This window comes from Myxocyprinus asiaticus, chromosome 13 (genome assembly GCF_019703515.2).
Source record: "Myxocyprinus asiaticus isolate MX2 ecotype Aquarium Trade chromosome 13, UBuf_Myxa_2, whole genome shotgun sequence".
Taxonomy (NCBI): Eukaryota; Metazoa; Chordata; class Actinopteri; order Cypriniformes; family Catostomidae; genus Myxocyprinus; species Myxocyprinus asiaticus.
In genome coordinates this window covers 22107040-22128769 of record NC_059356.1, presented here as the reverse complement: position 1 = coordinate 22128769, position 21730 = coordinate 22107040, and the positions used below count along the sequence as shown (strand labels likewise).

The 21730-nt window shown below is 38.4% G+C and overlaps 2 protein-coding genes across 3 annotated transcripts; both read left to right on the top strand.

Annotated features, from left to right (window-relative positions):
• The first annotated feature begins 2152 nt into the window (after positions 1 to 2152).
• si:ch211-198p11.6 (uncharacterized) lies at positions 2153 to 7660 on the top strand. The gene is made up of 4 exons (XM_051715394.1): positions 2153 to 2291; positions 2602 to 2712; positions 6210 to 6347; positions 6507 to 7660. The coding sequence occupies exons 1-4, from the start codon at positions 2289 to 2291 to the stop codon at positions 6591 to 6593; spliced, it is 339 nt and encodes a 112-aa protein (XP_051571354.1). The 5' UTR covers positions 2153 to 2288; the 3' UTR covers positions 6594 to 7660.
• Positions 7661 to 8313: 653 nt separating this feature from the next.
• Positions 8314 to 17067, top strand: LOC127450911 (fructose-bisphosphate aldolase A-like). 2 transcript variants are annotated; one of them, XM_051715385.1, is made up of 8 exons: positions 8373 to 8449; positions 9422 to 9487; positions 10200 to 10318; positions 10427 to 10693; positions 11227 to 11387; positions 13579 to 13837; positions 13979 to 14178; positions 16538 to 17067. In XM_051715385.1, exons 3-8 carry the CDS (start codon positions 10207 to 10209, stop codon positions 16631 to 16633), a joined length of 1095 nt encoding a protein of 364 aa, XP_051571345.1. In that variant the 5' UTR covers positions 8373 to 8449; positions 9422 to 9487; positions 10200 to 10206; the 3' UTR covers positions 16634 to 17067. The 2 variants fall into 2 exon arrangements, with proteins under 2 accessions (XP_051571346.1, XP_051571345.1); XM_051715386.1 differs by lacking the exon at positions 9422 to 9487 and having other exon boundaries at positions 8314 to 8449.
• The last annotated feature ends 4663 nt before the right edge of the window (positions 17068 to 21730 follow it).

Sequence of the window (21730 nt, the reverse complement as noted above, 5' to 3'; positions counted from 1 at the left end):
TGTATTTTCTGCACTGCTAACATCACCAGACAGAATTGCTAAAATAATTACTGATGATAATCAAAATGTTGCTAGGCCAGGCTGATTGAGTCACTCATAAAAACAAAGGAATGTTTTGACAGAGTCACAGTGGTTACACTTTCTAACAATGGGTTACTTACTGTAGCAGTCTCAGCATATTAAAGGACAGTTCACCCAAAAATGAAAATTCTCTCATCATTTACTCACCTTCATGCCATCCTAGATGTGTATGACTTTAGAATTTATAGTAAAAAAAAAAAAAAAGACTTAAATATTGATCTGTTTCTCACCCACAACTATCATATCACTTCTGAAGATATGGATTTAACCACCAGAGTTGTCTGGAGTACTTTTCCTTATGAACATTTTGGCACCCATTCACTTGCATTATATGGACCTACAGAGCTGAAATATTCTTCTAAAAATCTTCATTTGTGTACAGCAGAAGAAAGAATGTCATACACATCTGGGATTGCCAGAAGGGTGAGTAAATTATGAGAGAATTTTCATTTTTGGGTGAACTATCACTTTAAGTTGGAATAGGGGAAAATATGGAATATTAAAGTGACTACACACATATTACAACGAAGGAAATATCTGAAACTTAAAATATCTCAGAACTTTGTTTATTCTTTGTCACTGTACAGGGTGACTCTGGAGGTCCGATGGTCATCAAGCAGGGCTCTGTTTGGATTCAGGCTGGTGTTGTGAGTTGGGGTTATATTTGTGCTCATCCTGATTACCCTGGTGTGTATGCCAGAGTTTCTAACTACCAGTCGTGGATCAGTGGGTACACTGGAGCAAATCAGATTGGTTTCATCAGTTCTACCTCCATCTTCACTGAGGAGGATGAGAATGTGACCAGTAGCACTCCACGTATATTAGTTACCATGACCAAGCAAAACAAAATGGACCTTTGAAACTGTTAGTCTCACAAACTCACAAGCAAAACAAAAACGATATTTCCAATTCACTCTGTATTTGCTCTGAATTTAGAGCATAAAATGCAACTCTGATCTTTTCTCTCTAAAATTTACATTTCATATGATTCCTGAGTGAAAATGGTCCAGTCTGTCTACAGTTAGTCTCGTGATTAATGGCTGCAAGGTATTGCTTGTGAAAAAGCAATGAATTAGAAGAATCCAAAGGATGAGCATCTCTCTCACACACATTCATCTCTCTCTCTCTCTCTCTCTCTCTCTCTCTCTCTCTCTCTCTCAGCAATATTGTGTGGAGGAAATAGTGCCAGTGATACAGGTGTATGGGCATGGATGACTAGAATAACAGTCAAAAAGCTGCTTTTTCAGGTAATCAAACATTTTCCAAAATCTCTATTAAAATAAAATGATTCTTTCAATCATACACTTGTGTGCTGACATACAACATGTTTACACCATACTCTTCAGATCCATTGATCCCAGTGAATGGACAGTGGTCCTCGGGTTTGTATGGGACTGCTTCAACATCCTGGAATTGTCTGTTAACGTGGCAAATATTGTTTTCGATGTTGTTTCAGGCAACAATGTGGCACTTGTTGCCCATCTTTCTGCTCTCTCTCCCAACACTCCTCCAAGCCTTTTACTGAAGCCTTGATCTCTTTATCAATGACATAACTACCATACTGACACAGGCTGCCTAGAGCAGAATTTTCAAGAGCATTCTTACAATAGAAATGTAGCCATTCATAGGCATATATTTAATTTGAACAAAATGAATAAAGGCAATAAAGTAGACTAACAAATGCGGAATCATAACACTTTGTTTATACTAAATAAAACAAACTACAAAATTTTTTTAGGCTATTTTGTGAGTCTTTTGCGACCAATTTCTCAGGCATAGCGACCCACACTTTCCAAAAAATTAACACCAGAGGGCGTCGTTACTTAAAAAAATAAATAAATAAAATAAATATGTATGCTCATGAAAACCTTAATCAGCATCAGCACAGACATGTAATTCTTTTTTAATGCATATATTTAAGTACTGGTATTGTAAATATATATACAGAAAAAATACAAAGAAACTAAACAGACCAATGCATCGTCCATAACATTGTCCATTCTTATCCAGTGTTCAAAAGACGTTTGGTCCTTCCAAGTCGCCGTACACTCGTAGGAAGTCGTATCTTCGTTGCTAGGACAACAATGGTCAACTTCACACATGCAGCATGCTATACACAGTAAACATCTGATGTAATTCAGTTAAATAAATCTCCGGAGATAACGGAAAACTCTGGTCAATTACACTGGGCATGCAGAACTGTTATAATGGTACGTAATACGGTTTTGTGGCTTGCTAACTTTTTTATTCTGTTCATAGACATACATCAACAAATATGCGTTATTATTATGTATGGAGGGATCATAGCTTGTGTTTGGAGTAGTATGTAGTATGTAGACGTAAAAGTTACAGCCAGGGCTTTAACATAGGTGATAACACAGCTCTGTTCCTACTATCCTAAAGGAAGATGCTTATGTGAATGTGCATGTGTTAGAACATGCATCAGAAGGGAAATATGCATACAACTGTATGCTACTACAACTGTACTCGGTCTGTTTCACCTTTGTTTCTCGCTGTCAGGCTGTTCCCATGTGGGCTCTCTCCCTCCCACTCCCTGCCATCATCATGATCTCTGTGGGGCTCTATATGATTGTCCTGGCGGGTGTGCTGTGGTGCCATCACTGTCTCGAGGTAGTTCATGATAAATAATAAATGATTCAGTGTAAGAGGTTACTGAGTAAATATTCAGGATTGTCCAGGATTCAGAAAAGTCCAATAAGACCCATTAGAGCATACATTTGCAGTCTCAGGTTCAGCCTGAATTTCTGATCCACAGCTTGCCTTATGATCCATACACATGTTGGAACTAAAAGCCAAGTTCAGGTTTGATTGTCACATATCTTTACAGAGGTATTGAAATATGCTGTTTGCCAGCCCCCAGTCTAGGCAAAAACAATTCACAATAAAGTAAACCAAAAATAAATATATAATGCTAAAAACAGCAACAAAAACATAAAAAAATTGGGTGAATCTTACCGCCACAATGCAAAAGTGTTCTAGAAGGTTGATCTAGGTAAGTGGTTGCTTTCTGGCCCAAATCAAAAGAGAACAGTCTCTATGATATATTGGTTTCTAGATATGGCTTATTTCAATGCAAATTGATTTGACCTCTTTTATCATTCACCAGGCAAAAGTTGTAAGTCTGGTTGCTAAGAAAAGTAATAGTGCAGCTCTTCTCAGTTATCCACACAATTGTAGGAAGTAGCAAAACAGTATGGGAGTTGCATGCCAAAGTTCAATACTTGATGGTAGGGGTTTGTTTAATATACACACACTACCGTTCAAAAGTTTGGGGTCACTTGCCTGAAATGTTTCTCGTGATCTTAAAAACCTTTTGATCTGAAGGCGTATGCTTAAATGTTTGAAATTAGTTTTGTAGACAAAAATATATTGTGCCACCATATTAATTTATTTCATTATAAAACTAAAATTTACTAAAAAAAAAACCAAGTTTTTGAAATTGATGACTTGGACCAAATAATAAAGAAAAGCAGCCAATAAGTGCCCAACATAGATGGGAACTCCTTCAATACTGTTTAAAAAGCATCCCAGGGTGATTCCTCAAGAAGTTGGTTGAGAAAATGTCAAGAGTACATGTCTGCAAATTCTAGGCAAATTGTGACTACTTTGAAGATGCTAAAATATAACATAGTTTTGATTTATTTTAGATTTTTATAGTCACAACATACACTATATTGCCAAAAGTATTCGCTCATCTGCCTTTAGACGCATATGAACTTAAGTGACATCCCATTCTTAATCCATAGGGTTTAATATGATGTCGGCCCACCCTTTGCAGCTATAACAGCTTCAACTCTTCTGGGAAGGCTTTCCACAAGGTTTAGGAGTGTGTTTATGGGAATTTTTGACCATTCTTCCAGAAGCACATTTGTGAGGTCAGACACTGATGTTGGACAAGAAAGCCTGGCTCGCAGTCTTCGCTCTAATTCATCCCAAAGGTGCTCTATCGGGTTGAGGTCAGGACTCTGTGCAGGCCAGTCAAGTTCTTCCACACCAAACTCACTCATCCATGTCTTTATGGACCTTGCTTTGTGCACTGGTGTGCAGTCATGTTGGAACAGGAAGGGGCCATCCCCAATCTCTTCCCACAAAGTTGGGAGCATGGAATTGTCCAAAATCTCTTGGTATGCTGAAGCATTCAGAGTTCCTTTCACTGGAACTAAGGGGCCAAGCCCAGCTCCTGAAAAACAACCCCACACCATAATCCCCCCTACACCAAACTTCACAGTTGGCACAGTGCAGTCAGACAAGTACCGTTCTCCTGGCAACCGCCAAACCCAGACTCGTCCATCTCGTTCATTCCCAATCAATGTACTTCATACAAAGTGCAGTAAACATAAAAAAAAAAAAAAACTAAATCAATATTTAGTGTGACCACCCTATGACTTTAAAAAAGCACCAATTCTCTTAGGTTAACTTGCACACAGAAAGGTTGTTTCAATCATTTTGGATAGCTTTTTTTGCTACAGTTCTATCTATTTAGGCTGTCTCAGTTGCTTCTGTCTCTTCATGTAATCCCAGATTGACTAAATGATGTTGAGATCTGGGCTCTGTGGGGGCCATACCACCTGTTGCAGGACTCCTATTCTACTTCCATTCAATTCTATTTGCAAAAGCAATATACAGTATATATATAAGCTCTGGAAATATTTTAGAGACCATTGCAAAATTATCAGTTTCTCTGGTGTGGATGGAGGACCTCCGGATCAAGTCACTGTCATGGCCAGTCCAATCTCCAGACCTGAACCCTATTGAAAACCTCTGGAATGTGATCAAGAGGAAGATGGACGGCCACAAGCCATCAAACAAAGCCGAGCTGCTTGAATTTTTGCACCAGGAGTGGAATAAAGTCACCCAACAGCAATGTGAAAGACTGGTAGAGAACATGAAAGCAAATCAGAATCAGAATCAGAATGAGCTTTATTGCCAAGTATGCTTACACATACAAGGAATTTGTTTTGGTAACAGAAGCTTCCAGTGTACAACCATACAAAAACAGCAGCAAGACATAGATAATAATAAAAAATACAAAATAATTATACACATACATACACACATACACATGGGTAGTGAAAATCTAATACAATCTGTTATGTACAGTGTAAATACAAATCTGTTATGTAAAGTGCAAATGTTTTGTTTTGTTTTTCCCAGAGGAATGAAATTGCAGAAGAGGTTGGATGTGTTGGATAAATATAAAAAGACTGAATTGTGTATTGCACATAGTTATTGCTCAATGGGGCAATTTAACTGTTCATGATGTAGATAGCCTGAGGGAAAAAACTGTTCCTGTGCCTGACGGTTCTGGTGCTCAGAGCTCTGAAGCGTCGGCCAGAAGGCAACAGTTCAAAAAGGTAGTGGGCAGGATGAGTGGGGTCCAGAGTGATTTTTCCAGCCTTTTTCCTCACTGGCTGGAAAACTTGAAGGGGGGCAGGGGGCAACCAATAATCCTCTCAGCAGTCCGAACTGTCCTTTGTAGTCTTCTGAAGTCTGATTTCATAGCTGAACCAAACCAGACAGTTATTGAAGTGCAGTGGACAGACTCAATGACTGCTGAGTAGAACTGTATCAGCAGCTCCTGTGGCAGGTTGAATTTCCTCAGGGTTATTCCACCAAATATTGATTTCTGAACTCTTCCTAAGTTAAAACATTAGTACTGTGTTGTTTAAAAATGAATATGAACTTGTTTTCTTTGCATTATTCGAGTTCTGAAAACACTGCATATGTTTTGTTATTTTGACCAGTTGTCATTTTCTACAAATAAATGCTCTAAATGACAATATTTTTATTTGGAATTTGGGAGAAATGTTGTCAGTACTTTATAGAATAAAACAAAAATGTTCATTTTACTCAAACACATAGTAAATCGAGAGAAACTGATAATTTTGAAGTGGTCTCTTCATTTTTTCCAGAGCTGTATGTATATATATATATATATATATGGATGGATGGATAGATAGATAGAGATATATAAATATTTCCAATTGACACACTAAAGCATAAGATATAAAATAACCATCTTAAGAAAAATATTTTTGTGAATATATTCCATGTAAGTCCCTCACTTTCCAGTATTTCCAGTCTGTAACAGTTTTCTCCCTTTGCAGGCCAAATGTGATCCTCAGTGTTCAGATTGCTGTGCAAGTTTCTCTCCCTGTGAGTATTGTCTAGTGTGTGCCCAGTCTTGTGACTGTCGTCCACCCTCTCTACACTCCTGTCTTGACTACTCCTGTCCTTCCCCTAATGTAAGTCTCTCATTGTCTATTTCTTACTGCTTAATAAGTGAACAACATCATTCAAACATCTGCATAGCAAGCTGTTTTATAATATAAATGAAAACAAAGGATATTATTATAAGGCATTAAAAAAAATGGTAGACATTGTCATCTGTTTTTTTTTTTCAGTGTGCAATGTGGGATTGTGCCTGTACCTGTCAACCTCCAGAATGTGACTCCATCAACTGCTTCTGTTTTGAGATCAAGTTTAAGTAGAAAGATGGTGGGAGGAATGCCCTCCACACTCAAAAAGATGCCTTATAAACTCAAACTGCTAAAATTCAAGTGACACTTACTTGGGTCTGTTTTAAGCTAGACACAAGCTAAATTCTTTGTTTTGTACGCTCTGCATCCATAAGGTGACATTATTGTATTATTCTTATTTAATGTCATTGATCTGACCATAAATAAACATTTAAAAGAGTACTTCTAGAAGATTTAGAAGTTACAGTTATGGACATCAAGTCCAACAGCAAGTCAACAGAAGTACCCCTCAGTAGCAATACAGCTTTTTAAAGTTATATAGCTCTTGCTAAATAAAACATCATCAGCAGGAACAACTCCTGAGGGACACAAGCATTATAGAACCATGAAAAGATGCCTGTAAATTCAAGCTAAGGTTGTATCTTAGAGAATTTGATTTAACCAAGATTACAGATTATGGCTGAAAGAATTGCCATGAACTTGCGAGAGGATATGGTTGGCTGCTTGCAAATCAACCAGCTACAAATTGTTTATACATTTCACCTTAAGTAGTTAAGGGCATATTTACACATTTAAATGCATTTTTGTTATGGCCTCATAAGTCATAACATAAAACGTTTTCAGCAGTAATACTTATTTGTGATTTTATATTAAATTTAGATATTCCATCACACTTAAAATGTCAACAAGAACTGTATGCTTACCTATGTATATGCAATTGTAAAACAAATAAGCTTTCATCATACAGTGCCGGCTTACCAGATGTAGATTAATTTAACTTATTGGTCTTTACAATTAAAATAGTGATTTTGTATTCATGATACCTAAGAGTTTACAAGTGTAATCTGCACCAGGAAAGCCAGTTCAGGAGGTTTACTATTCTAATTGTTTACAAGGTATCATCTTGTTTGTGAAATAACAAATATGATTTTGTATGTGACCATATAAAAAAAAAAAAACTTAAGATAAAATTAATCAGCATACTATGGCTTTCACTTCTCACTGATGGTTTTATATGAATTATTAATATGTATTATTATTATTATTTGTAATCATACATTTAGGAAGAAGTAAAGAATTCCCATGCAAAACTGCTTTGCTTCCGGTATTTTGTTCATAACGCTGGCAAGATATAGCACTCACATTTACACTCATATTTCTTGGATTTATCTGAGATTTATCTTTATCTTATTCAAATATTTGACCTTATGAAACATACTACAACTACAAATGTTCCTTTTTTTTAAGTATCTACAGGGAGCTCCTATTTTTACTACAGATTTTCCTACCTACTGTTTTTCTGCATCTTATCTATATGTTTTTCTTGCTTATTGAGGTGGTTATGTATGACAATTGAGAGAGGGCCATGATAGCATCAAACATGACAGCAGATCCCTTTCCTGGTGGCAGGAATCTCATGAGCCGAGTACCATACTGATGGTTCAAAGGGAGTGCATAGAGTAATATTAGAAACCATCACCCCAAAGGTTACTTCAGATTATCTGTAGACCATTTTATCATTTGGTGTTTCCAAAACCTTTATCTGATCTTTCGTCATCATTTAATTTGCAGTGTATTCATGCACATATAATTCATATTTGTTTGTAGCAATAATGTCCATGCCTCTCGCTGTCTTTCTCTTTAACCTTTCTTTACTGCATGCTGGCATAATTGAATGTCACATCGCCCTTCTCCAGTTGCATCGTGGGTTTGCCTGCAGCTAAGATTAGCCAAACCCCACGGAATGTTAAAGGTCACAACTTCTAAATAAATACAGGTCACCCAGCTCCAGACGAGCATCAGAGACTATCCAGACCTCCTTCATCTCCTCTGATTGCTCTTGCTCATCTTCCTTCGTCCAGTTAACGGTAAAAAGCATGCTTTCTCCTGCCTCTTTCATTTTGTATTGCAAAGTGCAAAAGTACTGATTTTTACTTGTGTATCTGCAATATCAGTCTACACTAGCATACAGAGTATTTGTAGAAGTTGTCAAATAATTTGCTGCTGTTGCATGTCCAAATTTTTTTGTTTTAATCACACATGGATAAGCATGGCTTTACAAGCAGGCTTTATTTTTTATGTCAGTGCTTATTTTTGAGGTACAGATTTACCATCGGATTTCAGTCGATAAAGAACCCATTACTATTACTAAATAATTCATGAATGCATTTGTAGCTATTGTTGACTGTGCTGGTTATTGTACATCTCAAAGACCCATTCTTAGACCACCTTCCCTATTCAAAATCTACTCTCTGGTGTACAGCTGGACTGTTGGCTTTCAGCCAATAAATCAGTGTCTATATTTAATGTGGCCTTTGGCTGAATGCAACTTGAGTAGTGTTAGAGGTGTTACTGGAATGATAAGAGCCTCTGGTGGAACTCGAGCTCTCCGATGCACTGCACGCAGAGAATCACTATACTGTGCGATATCTGGGTTCATTCTGTAAGAAAAGCCTTAGTGTTCAGTGTGTTATTTTATGACCTGTTAAATAAGCTCTTAAAATACACAAGCATGCCAAGGTCATATGTACTCGCTGACATGTTTAGTAACAGAACCCCACATCACGTCACTACCATCACTGCTGTCTCCTCCAGCATGTGATGCCCGTCACGTATCACAAAACATATAACCGCCTTTGATTGTTGTAAACAACACCCCCTTTAATGACGTCACATTTAAACACGCCTCTCAAAGCGCAGCAGCCAATCACTCTCTCGTCAGAATCAGTATCGCTTCATGCTCCCTGTCCATCAAAGCATAGGGCGCGTCCTGATTGGCTAAAATACCGTCGCGAAAGATTACTTGCCTTCATCACATCTTATTTCCTTTATTGCAACAGGAACATAACGTGGTTGTGTTGAGACCCTGACTTGGAAACCATCGCATCGTCAACCGCGTTTAATTGGTGAGTTTTCTTTATTATTTAGTGCCGAGATCTAATTTATGTTGGACTGAATCGGGAAGCTAGTCGCTTTGACTGTTATGTGTCGTATAAGGTCAGTCACGCATCTCAAGGACATGTTGCATCAGAGCAAAAGAGATATAGTAGGTAGTAGACGAGAAATCTGTGCCTTTAAGATTCGTGATCAAGTACACACCCATCTGACACATTGCCCTTGCTTGGGCTCGTGAGTGTTGAATTAACCCGACAGCTGTGTCATAACTTAAAGGTGCACTCAGTAATTATTTCCTCCTTAAAAAAAAGTTTTACTCCCAAAGAACATATTATTTTTATACTTCTAATGAACAACCTAAAAACAATAGTTTTATATATTCCCATTGTTTTTTTTTTTTATTATTATTATTTTATCAAGTACATCATTCGCAATAATGTATGGGATTGTAGTCCGTGCCCTCATGAAAGACGGTAAGTATACAGTCTTGTAACCTTTTGTCTTTTTGGTCACTGTAAGCCCAAGATGACAAAAACTAAAAAGTTACTAAGTGCACCTAATCTCCACACGTTACTGTTTCCCTGTTTGTTACTGTGGCTTTTGTGTTTTCTCTAATATTTCACTTTGATTCATGGTTCATCACACAACTAAAATTTGAGCTACCCCATCTTAAAAATAATAATTATGTAATGATTGTTTTTATTCCTACACCATTCTCCCTAGAGTCAACATGCCTCACGCATACCCATTCCTCACTACAGAGCAGAAGAAAGAGTTGAGCGATATCGCTCAGAGGATTGTTGCCCCCGGCAAAGGCATTCTTGCTGCTGATGAGTCAACAGGTACAACTTTGGGCCTTTGGTTTGTCCTTCTTTAGGCTAGTCACTAGTCTCCAATTTGGTCCTCCATCTCATACTTTCTCTTCTATCTTATTTTTTTGTACTGTGCAGGTAGCGTGGCCAAGCGTTTCCAGAGCATCAATGCTGAGAACACAGAGGAGAACAGGAGACTTTACCGCCAGCTGCTGTTTACCGCAGACGACCGCATCAAGCCCTGCATTGGTGGAGTCATCCTCTTCCATGAGACCCTCTACCAGAAGACCGATGATGGCAAATCTTTCCCCCAGCTCCTCAAGGAGAGGGGCATGGTAGTTGGCATCAAAGTGGACAAGGGTGTGGTTCCCTTGGCTGGCACTAATGGAGAGACCACCACACAAGGTGAAAGAGCCGTGGTGTTTAAAGATGCTTTAAAAGTTTGACGTCCATTACTCTCATGTTTGAATATAAACTAGATTATTGTGGGGTTAAAAGGATAGAACCCCCCCCCCCAAATTCTGTCAGCATTTACTCACCCTAATTTTTTGACTTCCTTTCTTCAGTGAAACCCAAAAGCAGATGCCAATGCAGATTGTTAGGCACTGACAGGCTCAGTCACTATTCCCTTTCATTTTATGCAATAAAGATGCAATGAAACTGATTGGAGACTGAGGCTGTCAAATTCTAACATTCTGTCTTGCATCTTCTATTGTGTTTGTCAGAAGAATGGAAGTCATATGGGTTTGGAACAACATGATGGTGAGTAAATGATGTCAGAATTTTCATTTTGAATGAATTATCTTTCTAAACTGTATCCTTCATTGATGACATACTGGAATTAGACTTCAGCTGGAATTGACAAGTTACAATCGCATTATATGCTTTTATAATTTACTCGATATCTACTAAACTAAAAATGTATAACATTTCCACAGGTCTGGATGGCCTGTATGAACGTTGTGCTCAGTATAAGAAGGATGGAGCAGACTTTGCTAAATGGAGGTGTGTGCTGAAGATCACCCCCACAACCCCTTCAAGCCTGGCCATCAAGGAGAATGCCAATGTTCTTGCCCGTTATGCTAGCATCTGCCAGATGGTGAGATTTCATACAATTACTATTCAACAAAGAAATAAGAAATATGAAAAAAAATCTTAAAAAAATATATTCTGATTATTCAGTACTTAACAGTAAGGATTTTTTTTTTCTGTTGACCCTTTCAAAGAGGAATATATTTATATTTTTCATAAATAATTTTTGTGTTTACAAAAACTGTAATTTTATTAGGTTTTTAATTTGCAATAACAGCTGAAATTATATAATTAAAATGTATCACCATGCCAGATATAAATTCATAAACTTACTTTTGCTGGAAAAAAATGGCATACTGTCATTTGATTATAATTTTCAACTAGTGGTAGACTGATATACAGTTGAAGTCAGACGTTTACATACACTTAGGTTGAAGTCATTAAAACTAATTTTTTAACCACTCCACAGATTTCATATTAGTAAACTATAGTTTTGGCAAGTCGTTTAGGACATCTACTCTGTGCATGACACAAGTAATTTTTCCAACAATTGTTTACAGAAGATTGTTTCACTTTTAATTGACTATATCACAATTCCAGTGGGTCAGAAATTTACATGCACTAAGATAACTATACCTTTAAGTAGCTTGGAAAATTCCAGAAATTTTTTTTCTGGAATTTTTTCAAGCTGCTGTGATGTATGTTTCATCATTGACAATATTCATCCATATTTTTATCCAAACGTCAATGTATATTTTGATTTGATAATCAAATTGTCTGTGCCTGGGGACCTGGGTAGCTCAGTGGTAAAAGACGCTTGCTACCACCCCTGGAGTTCGCTAGCTCGAATCCCAGGGCATGCTGAGTGACTCCAGCCAGGTCTCCTAAGCAACCAAATTGGCCTGGTTGCTAGGGAGGGTAGAGTCACATGGGGTAACCTCCTCGTGGTCGCCATAATGTGGTTCGTTCTCGGTGGGGCGCGTGGTGAGTTGAGCGCGGATGCTGCGGTGGATGGCGTGAAGCCTCCACACGCGCTATGTCTCCGTGGCAATGCGCTCAACAAGCCAGTTGTTAAGATGCACGGGTTGATGGTCTCAGACACGGAGGCAACTGGGATTCATCCTCTGCCACCCGGATGGAGGCGAATCACTACGCGACCACGAGGACTTAAAAGCGCATTGGGAATTGGGCATTCCAAATTGGGTGGAAAAAAAAATAAATATGAAAATTAATTTGTCTGTGCCTTTCAAAGTAAGAAGAGACAAATAATTTTTTTTTAACATTCTATAAATCAATTTTAAAAACTATTGGCCAATAAATCTGTTATCTGCCTTTTCCACACCTCAGTTATCAATATCTGCAAAATCCACTATCGGTTGACCTCTTTTTTTTTTTTTTTTTTTTTTACCCATTCTAACTGATTCTTTCAAGATTATGAGAAATCATTCTTGCAATTTCGACAACCTCATCTGTGTGATTCAGATGAATAACTATTCTTTGGTGATACTATATAAATCTGCAAAATTCACAACTAGGGATGCCACAGTGTGAGACGGTTAGATTACCATCTGAGAAAAAAGTTTCTAACGCAGTTAACCGGTTTTACAATTATTTGCAAATTTATTTTTATGAAACAGCACTGAGGCAAAAAAAAAAAAAAAAGAAAAGCATATCACAATTAAATGTGTAAGTGGGCTTGTTTCTTAGGGATGTATGGACTCTTAGTGCAGCCATACAAAAGGAAAACTGCTAAATACATGTGAATTGAAAGCTCACGTTCAGTCCATGACAAATGGCCAAGCACCACGCGGCCACCATCCGTAACCATAGTAACAGCTGCTCTAACCATCCAGGACACAAGCAAAAGAGAGAGGTTTACATCGAAAAACTCTTTTATATTATTTATTTATATATTATATACATCATATTTGTGCCACGTGTAAATAAAACATTTCACGGTTTTTAACCGTATATTCTAAATTCTTATACGGTTAAATTAACCGTGACATTTTGAAACCATATAATTGCGGCATCCCTATTCAAAACAGCATTGTTCAATACATCACAGGAAACCAACGTTTGCGAGACTTAAACAGCATGTACTGTACATGATCAACAAATGCAAACATAGTTACAGTTAAGCGTTGGCCTGATAGTGCAAGCGACAGTCCTGACAACAATGGCCTTGGGCCCTTCTGCTTATTGAGCCCTGTTATTTTCTTACTGATATGATAACATTCTGTTGGCTTTCTCCCCAGCATGGCATTGTGCCCATCGTAGAGCCTGAAATTCTGCCTGATGGTGACCATGACCTTAAGAGGTGCCAGTATGTGACAGAGAAAGTTCTGGCTGCCATGTACAAGGCCCTGTCAGACCATCATGTCTACCTAGAGGGCACTCTGCTCAAACCCAACATGGTGACTGCCGGACACTCCTGTTCCCAGAAGAACACCCCCCAGGAGATTGCCATGGCAACTGTTACAGCTCTCCGCCGTACCGTTCCTCCTGCTGTGCCTGGTTAGTAAATATCTTAAATTACTCAAACATGCACAGAAACACAGTATGCCAGAGTCTTTATCTTCTCATGATAATCTCTTAACAATGCATTAATATTCCAGCCTTTTCCAAACCCCTTCTCAATATCCCATCATTAAACAGGCATCACCTTCCTGTCTGGAGGCCAGAGTGAGGAGGAGGCCACACTCAACCTGAATGCCATGAACCAATGTCCCCTACACAGGCCCTGGGCCCTGACCTTCTCCTATGGTCGTGCCCTGCAGGCCTCAGCACTCAAAGCCTGGGGTGGCAAGAAGGAGAATGGCAAGGCATGCCAGGAGGAGTTTGTAAAGAGAGCTCTCGTAAGTATGGAAGTACCAGTTTTGCAAGCTTCAACAATAGCAGTGACAATGTTTGCAGTCTATAAACATATGGTTATCATATGTTAAAATAGCTGCTCAATTCAGTTACAGGCAGGGACGGATTAAGCACCGGGCTGATTGGGCTGATTGTTGCCCAGGGTCCTCTAAACCCAAAGGGCCTGAGCTCTAAATCAATCAATTATTATTTATTTTGAGATGCCTATTATAAATCCACGTGAATGTCAGTCTTATGTGAAATATTATTTGTTCAGCCAAGTGCGTGCTGGACGACAGCAGCGCGAGCACAGGCACTCGAGTGCGTGCTCAGGGAATCTGCATCTCAAAGGTGCAGCATGTCTATTTTAAGGATTACAGAGAACAGTGTCTGATTTACAAAACGATTCCAAACACAAAGATAAGGTGCAGTTTACCCTGGCTGTGTACAAAGCTGATGGCTTAAATTCATATAAGAGACAGAATTCTTGCAACAGTATAGAGGACTTTAAAAGTTTAAGTCCTGCATGCATTTAATGTTTAATGATAAAGGTGCCTAAATACCCTAAATATGTGCACGGTAAACTTTTGTAATATTTTGTTAACCGTGAGAGTTCACAAACGGTTATTCTGTTATTTATCGGGAGTCGGGACACGGAAATATAGAAGACTTATTGCCATGGATGCGTCAGACACAATCTCAGATCAGCAGGGAATAAAGTGCACAGTGAGTTATGAGCCTAAATAGCACAATACTTAGATTTTCAAATGATAAAATCACATTAAAGTCGAACAAAAATTATCTCTGTCACTGCCTGCAACGTAGGCTTATTCTTAATACATGGAAAATGCGTAATTCTGCCTGAGCAGGTTCACTTTCCAAATTCAAACATTTACCGTCTCCAACGGCTCTATTTGCATCACGGAATCCGCAATGCATGCTAACCGTGAGTAAATAAAGCGTATTAAACTCACAGCACCTCTGAGATGATCGGAGCATTCTCATAGACGACATTATTCTTGTAAACAGTTTTCAGATTAATGAAACAGAAAATAGAATGAAAACTCTTTACATGCGCTTGTTCCACGAGACAGGCTTGCGCTGCATGCCTCTGAACAAACAGCGAATCAGACAAAAGCATTGATGGCTTCTCTTTTGGCTGTTCTTAAAAATATAATAAAGTGTGTTTCTTCAAACACTTGTCTTTGTGACTGACAGCATTTCTTGTCATGTGTCATTCAGAGTAGTCTTACAGGTCGCCCGCCTTTTGCGGGTAGATGAGCAAAATTACCCGTGCATGAAATACATTTGGATGAGGAACTTGCTAACTGGATTCAGCCTTGTTGCATTTTGCAGGTGGCGGGTGCTAGTTTCACACCCTGGCCACTGTTTAGTATATTTGGCGACTTCCCAGATCCATGGTTTTGCCATTTCCCGATATTGTCGATCATCATCTATTCGCAATCTGCATCGAGATCTTTGTAAGACATCGTCAGTATCTGATTACATCGTCCTATCACCCAGCCCTACTTTCCAACCTGAACTTCATCAGAATGTCGATTTGTTACAGCAGCGCTGAAAAAGCTTGATGCAGCGCAACAAATGTTGAAACAGAACACACGTGTCTCAAGATGCATTAATAAATATTGAAGTTCTTTTTAAACTTAACAGTCTCTAAAAAAATGCAATGGTCCTGCGCAGTATGCTGAAAAAAGTGAGTTGTGGGACAACGATCAAAGACATCTGTCCAGTGCATGTTTACATGTCTTTTATGCACGTGTGAACAGCCCGTAACTTGCCCAATAGCCTATTTGGAAAAACTGACCCGAACCTGGCCCAAAACCTGTAGGTTTATTGGGTACCTTCGGACTCGGATCGGGTTGAAGACCTCTAAACACGTGCAGAAAAACCGAATTGTGATTTTTGTTATTTGAATACGAAGCACATCCCTATTAATAACGCATGATTTTGGATCGGATCATAATTAAAAAGTACATATAACTGGCTGTGTAAGACACTGCTCCAACTTTTCTTCCGTCATTTTGAAAAATCCAACCAAATCTGGCAAGTGTCCTGTAGCGCATAAAAGTGAATGTAGTCACGTGACACGTCATGGGGGGCCTTGAGGGGCCATGAGAATCCAAATAAGCTGGAGTCTTTCATTAACTTAAGATCATTTTACTATATTATCTCCTTGTTACTGATCTGGTTATACAAATACCACAAAAATACAAAAGAAAAGGACATATTTCTAAACAGCAATGTTCTTTTCTCAAGCACTGTCTCTTACTGTTTATAGTAATTTATTTTGGCATTTTACATCAACTTTGCTCTTATTGCCTTGTTTTCTATTTTCCTTTACAGAATAACAGCCAGGCCTGTGTTGGGAAGTATGTGTCTGCAGGAGATAAGGGTGCTGCTGCTGGAGAATCTCTCTATGTGGCCAACCATGCCTACTAATCACCAAGAAGCCTTTTATTTCAATCCACATCTTATTCCTGAAGAGTCATTGAACCCAACAGTATATTTGCTCTGTAATTTTTTTTACCCATTCCCATTTTCTTTCTAGTGTTTTGTTACTGTCATTTGTGAGACAAAATGTGAAACCAGGGAGAGATGAATTCTAAATGATGTGTGTTAATTAAGATTAATGGTAATTTCATAACTTTATTCACATGATTTATGCACTAATCTTCTCCACCTTCCATGTCTTAACACTCCCTCCCATGTGTCCTGTGTAACTCTCTAAAAAGATACTGTGCTCTTGTACTTGTAGTGACGTATATTAATTGTACTTGACTTGCACAAAGCATATATACCTTTCAGGGGTATATTGTTATTGTTATGATACACACTGGAAACAACATTAAAAGTATTTTTCACGGCTAACCTCATTTGCTTCTCTTTGTGCTATTATTCAGACCAAACAATGTGACCATTTACCTTTGAATATATTTTTCTGGTCATCGTATTTACCTTAGAGGACATAGTAAACATCTTTAATTTTTTTTCGGGGGTTGGTTAAATAGACAAAAACAGAAAATTGGAATTTCCCCTTCAAGTTGTTTGCTCATGTTTATTGATTTGGGAGAAATAATTAAGTTATGTGCAATCATGTGATCTATCTCCCCATGTTGTCAAAGCAGACGTGAAGCAATTGTATGGAGGCTACAGTTGCATTTTATGAAAAGAAGCAGCTGTCATTTTTCATAAAGGATTGTATTCATTGTCCAAACAGCACACCTTACTAATTAGCCATTAAATAAGAGATTGCAAGATAAAAAATAAACATTTTCCATTGCCATTTTCTGAATTTGAAAGATTACCAGAAGAGCTTATACTGGGCTTATACTTTGAAAAGATGCCATAAAAACAGATGTAACCTGCGACTAGGGTTGCCACTTTTGAAGTTTTAAAATATGGGACACATTGTTGTCTTTAGCAATAAATGTGTTGAGTTAATATGCATTATTAATAAACATTTTATATCCTTTCTTATATTCTAAAATGAGAACTTTCCTGACCCATGACTTATATAAAATAAAATACAAATTACTTCATTTATATGTTAAAAATATATTTATTTTAATTTTTTCGATTTAATCTTTATCTTATATATGCATTTTGGATGGTTTATACATATTTTTTTTCCTTCACCTGTACTTGTCTTTATGATTGTATTCATACATAGTTTGATCTTATTGAACATTTATATAGAAACAACTCCACAGTTTTACCACCATTTGTGGACTTTTCAGACGGTCCCTTACAAAACCGTAGGCAAATTTTCCAACTTATATCAATGTTAAATTGGCGATCTGGAATGATTTCAACGTGACACCATCTGACCAGCTTAAATATGGGACAAAACGCGTCCCGTATTGATTCAATACGTGACGCATCATTTTTATCTTTAAATACAGGACGATCTCGTATTTTACGGGACGGGTGGCAACCCTACCTGCGACACAATAATGTTTTTTTTTTTTTTTTTTTTTTTTTTTTATTGTTTAAAGTATTACATTCTTCATGAGGGACTTTTGCCTTAGGACACAAAAGGAAAATAATAACTTTTAATAAAAATAAAATAATAAAATGCACGTACAGCCAGGCCTGGCTTCTGACAGCTAAGTTAGGGTGGGCTGAGGGATATCATAGGTGGGCATTTGGGATGGGGGAGGGGTTACTCAGACTACTAATTTAATGTCTTTAATTGGCGTAACATGGCGTAATTGTCAAGATCATAAGACCCAATATAACTATATTTTACACTTTTTCCCCATATTAAAAAATATATTGAAATAAATAAACTGATAAACATTGTATATACACACGCACTTCGTTTACTAACTTTAACCATTAATAGTTCTAAAGATAACTAATATTAGCATTATATTCATTCATTTTCTGTTATAGCATAATTTCATGTACAGCTTTGAAACAATGGCTGTTGTGAAAAGTGCTATACAAATAAATTTGACATCACTTGTAAGATTGAAGTAATGGAGGTAGTATAATACCTCCATTACTAAGAAACAATATAAAGCAATACACTTTTAGATAAATTAGAATTACAGCCTTAAAGCAAATTACAAAGACAAATTAGAGTCCCCACGAATGCAAGGATGGAGTGGAGAGAAATAATATCAAGGAGAAAAATAAGAATGGAGCGAAGGGAAATATATTTACAGTGCATCCGGAAAGTATTCACAGCGCTTCACTTTTTCCACATTTTGTTATGTTACGACCTTATTCCAAAATGGATTAAATTCATTATTTTCCTCAAAATTCTACAAACAATACCCCATAATGACAACGTGAAAGAAGTTTGTTGTGCATGTCAGAGCACAAACCAAGCCATGAAGTCCAAGGAATTGTCTGTAGACCTCCGAGACAGGATTGTATCAAGGCACAGATCTGGGGAAGGGTACAGAAAAATGTCTGCAGCATTGAAGGTCCCAATGAGCACAGTGGCCTCCATCATCCGTAAATGGAAGAAGTTTGGAACCACCAGGACTCTTCCTAGAGCTGGCCGCCTGGCCAAACTGAGCGATCGGGGGAGAAGGGCCTTAGTCAGGGAGGTGACCATGAACCCGATGGTCACTCTGACAGAGCTCCAGCATTTCTCTGTGGAGAGAGGAGAACCTTCCAGAAGAACAACCATCTCTGCAGCACTCCACCAATCAGGCCTGTATGGTAGAGTGGCCAGACGGAAGCCACTCCTCAGTAAAAGGCACATGACAGCCCGCCTGGAGTTTACCAAAAGGCACCTGAAGGACTCCCAGACCATGAGAAACAAAGATTGAACCCTTTGGCCTGAATGGCAAGCATCATGCCTGGAGGAAACCAGGCACCACTCATCACCTGGCCAATACCATCCCTACAGTGAAGCATGGTGGTAGCAGCATCATGCTGTGGGGATGTTTTTCAGCGGCAGGAAATGGGAGACTAGTCAGGATCGAGGGAAAGATGAATGCAGCGATGTACAGAGGCATCCTTGATGAAAACCTGCTCCAGAGCGCTCTGGACCTCAGACTGGGGCGAGGGTTCATTTTCCAACAGGACAATGACCCTAAGCACACAGCCAAGATAACAAAGGAGTGGCTCCGGGACAACTCTGTGAATGTCCTTGAGTGGCTCAGCCAGAGCCCAGACTTGAACCCAATTGAACATCTCTGGAGGGATCTGAAAATGGCTGTGCACCGACGCTCCCCATCCAACCTGATGGAGCTTGAGAGGTCCCGCAAAGAAGAATGGGAGAAACTGCCCAAAAATAGGTGTGCCAAGTTTGTAGCATCATACTCAAAAAGACTTGAGGCTGTAATTGGTGCCAAAGGTGCTTCAACAAAGTACTGAGCAAAGGCTGTGAATACTTATGTACATGTGATTTTTAATAAATTTGCAAAGATTTCAAACAAACTTCTTTCACGTTGTCATTATGGGGTATTGTTTGTAGAATTGTGAGGAAAATAATGAATTTAATTCATTTTGGAATAAGGCTGTACATAACAAAATGTGGAAAGAGTGAAGCACTGTGAATACTTTCCGGATGCACTATAGATGGAGAGATCAATAACATAAGATTAAGATCCTAAATTTTGACACAGATGAGAACTTCTTAAAGAAGTAATTATATAATATTAAATGATGACAATTCTTTCAGTTTGAAAGAAATGTAATAAACAATGATACTGCCCTACAAAGGCAAAATGCGAAATTGAGTTCTGACTGAAACAGGTCTCTTATGATCTGTTCGGTGACAGATGAGTTTGTCTCATATGCTGAAATTCAGAGAAACCATTATGTGAAAATGCAGTAACAACAAAATCCACATCAAAATAATCCAAGCCATTTTTCTCAGTTTCAATGTTAGATAATGAGTATGGCCTTTGTAGGGTAGCAGAGTGTATTGATATTTTTACCAGTGAAACTATATGTGTAAAGTAATTTAGGGAACACAGGAATTTGGATGGATGGATGGGTGGAAAGTAATGCCATGTAAGCACCAAAGGTTATTTTCATGGCAAAAATTGAGTAGTTTAAAAAGCAGTGACAAACAAAAAACTATCACAGCACTGTAAAAGATGTATAAGAGATGTAAGACACGTGGAGACAGACAGAATCTATCATCGACATCAAATTAAAAACAGAAGCACGCATCCCGCAGCAGGACAAGTTTTGATTGCTGAGTGCAGGTGCTGACGGAATGATGAGTGCCTGGGAACGGGAGAAAGAAATGACCCACGTGACACCCGCAAAATATAAATCTATTTAAAAAATAAAATACATTTATTTAATGTATTTAAGGTACAGAGTGTTATTTGTGCTCCATTCAGCGGAAAGTCCCTTAGTGTTATAGATGGTAACGCTATAATAAAGAAAGGTACAAACAAAACTTTGAAACCAGCCAAAGGTCAATCAGATATTTGGCAATGTTAGAGTGAGTTTTTTCTCACTCTACCTGTTTTTTTTTGTTTGTTTTTTTCAGATTGGGAATTGGAATAAAAATAGCCTATGATACCAGTGTGGGACAGATCCTTACAGGAGTGGGACTGAAAAATTCGCGCACTACCTACGGGCGTTTGCGGGCGGGAGCAGGACAAAACTTGAAAGTTGCAGACGGGAGCGGGACAAATAAATAAATAAATAAATAAATAAATATGCGGGAGAGGGACAGAATCTCTCGGGAGCGGGTCTGAAAAATCCATCCCGCATAGACCTCTACTTTATAATTCATGTCCAGTATTTCACGAACACCTGCAGCGCGATTTTGGGGAGCTGATGTGGAGGGAGATATTTGATAAGAGGGAGCCTGTGATACATTAACAGCAGCCACATGGTCACTGCACACCGAGACAGCACCAGGCTTCTATATAAAACCTATAAATTACATAAAAACGTCTCTTTTTACCGTTCTCGCTCGCGTAACGTCTCGGACTATCTGGTTTGCAGCAGCCGCTTCTTGAATGTGTCCTTGCTTTCGGCCAATGACAAAAATAGCTCAGCCCACCCCTGCCCATGCCCCTTGTACAGCATATATTTATGTGGATTGTGCAC

What these genes read in the sequence shown, in the direction of transcription:
- si:ch211-198p11.6 (XM_051715394.1), top strand. An exon ending in GGTGCCATCACTGTCTCGAG is followed by an intron (nt 2,713 to 6,209) that starts GTAGTTCATGAT and finishes CTCCCTTTGCAG; the next exon opens with GCCAAATGTGATCCTCAGTG. An exon ending in ACTCCTGTCCTTCCCCTAAT is followed by an intron (nt 6,348 to 6,506) that starts GTAAGTCTCTCA and finishes TTTTTTTTTCAG; the next exon opens with TGTGCAATGTGGGATTGTGC.
- LOC127450911 (XM_051715386.1), top strand. Translation starts at nt 10,207, where the DNA reads ATGCCTCACGCATACCCATTCCTCACTACAGAGCAGAAGAAAGAGTTG. An exon ending in TGGAGAGACCACCACACAAG is followed by an intron (nt 10,694 to 11,226) that starts GTGAAAGAGCCG and finishes ACATTTCCACAG; the next exon opens with GTCTGGATGGCCTGTATGAA. An exon ending in ATGCTAGCATCTGCCAGATG is followed by an intron (nt 11,388 to 13,578) that starts GTGAGATTTCAT and finishes CTTTCTCCCCAG; the next exon opens with CATGGCATTGTGCCCATCGT.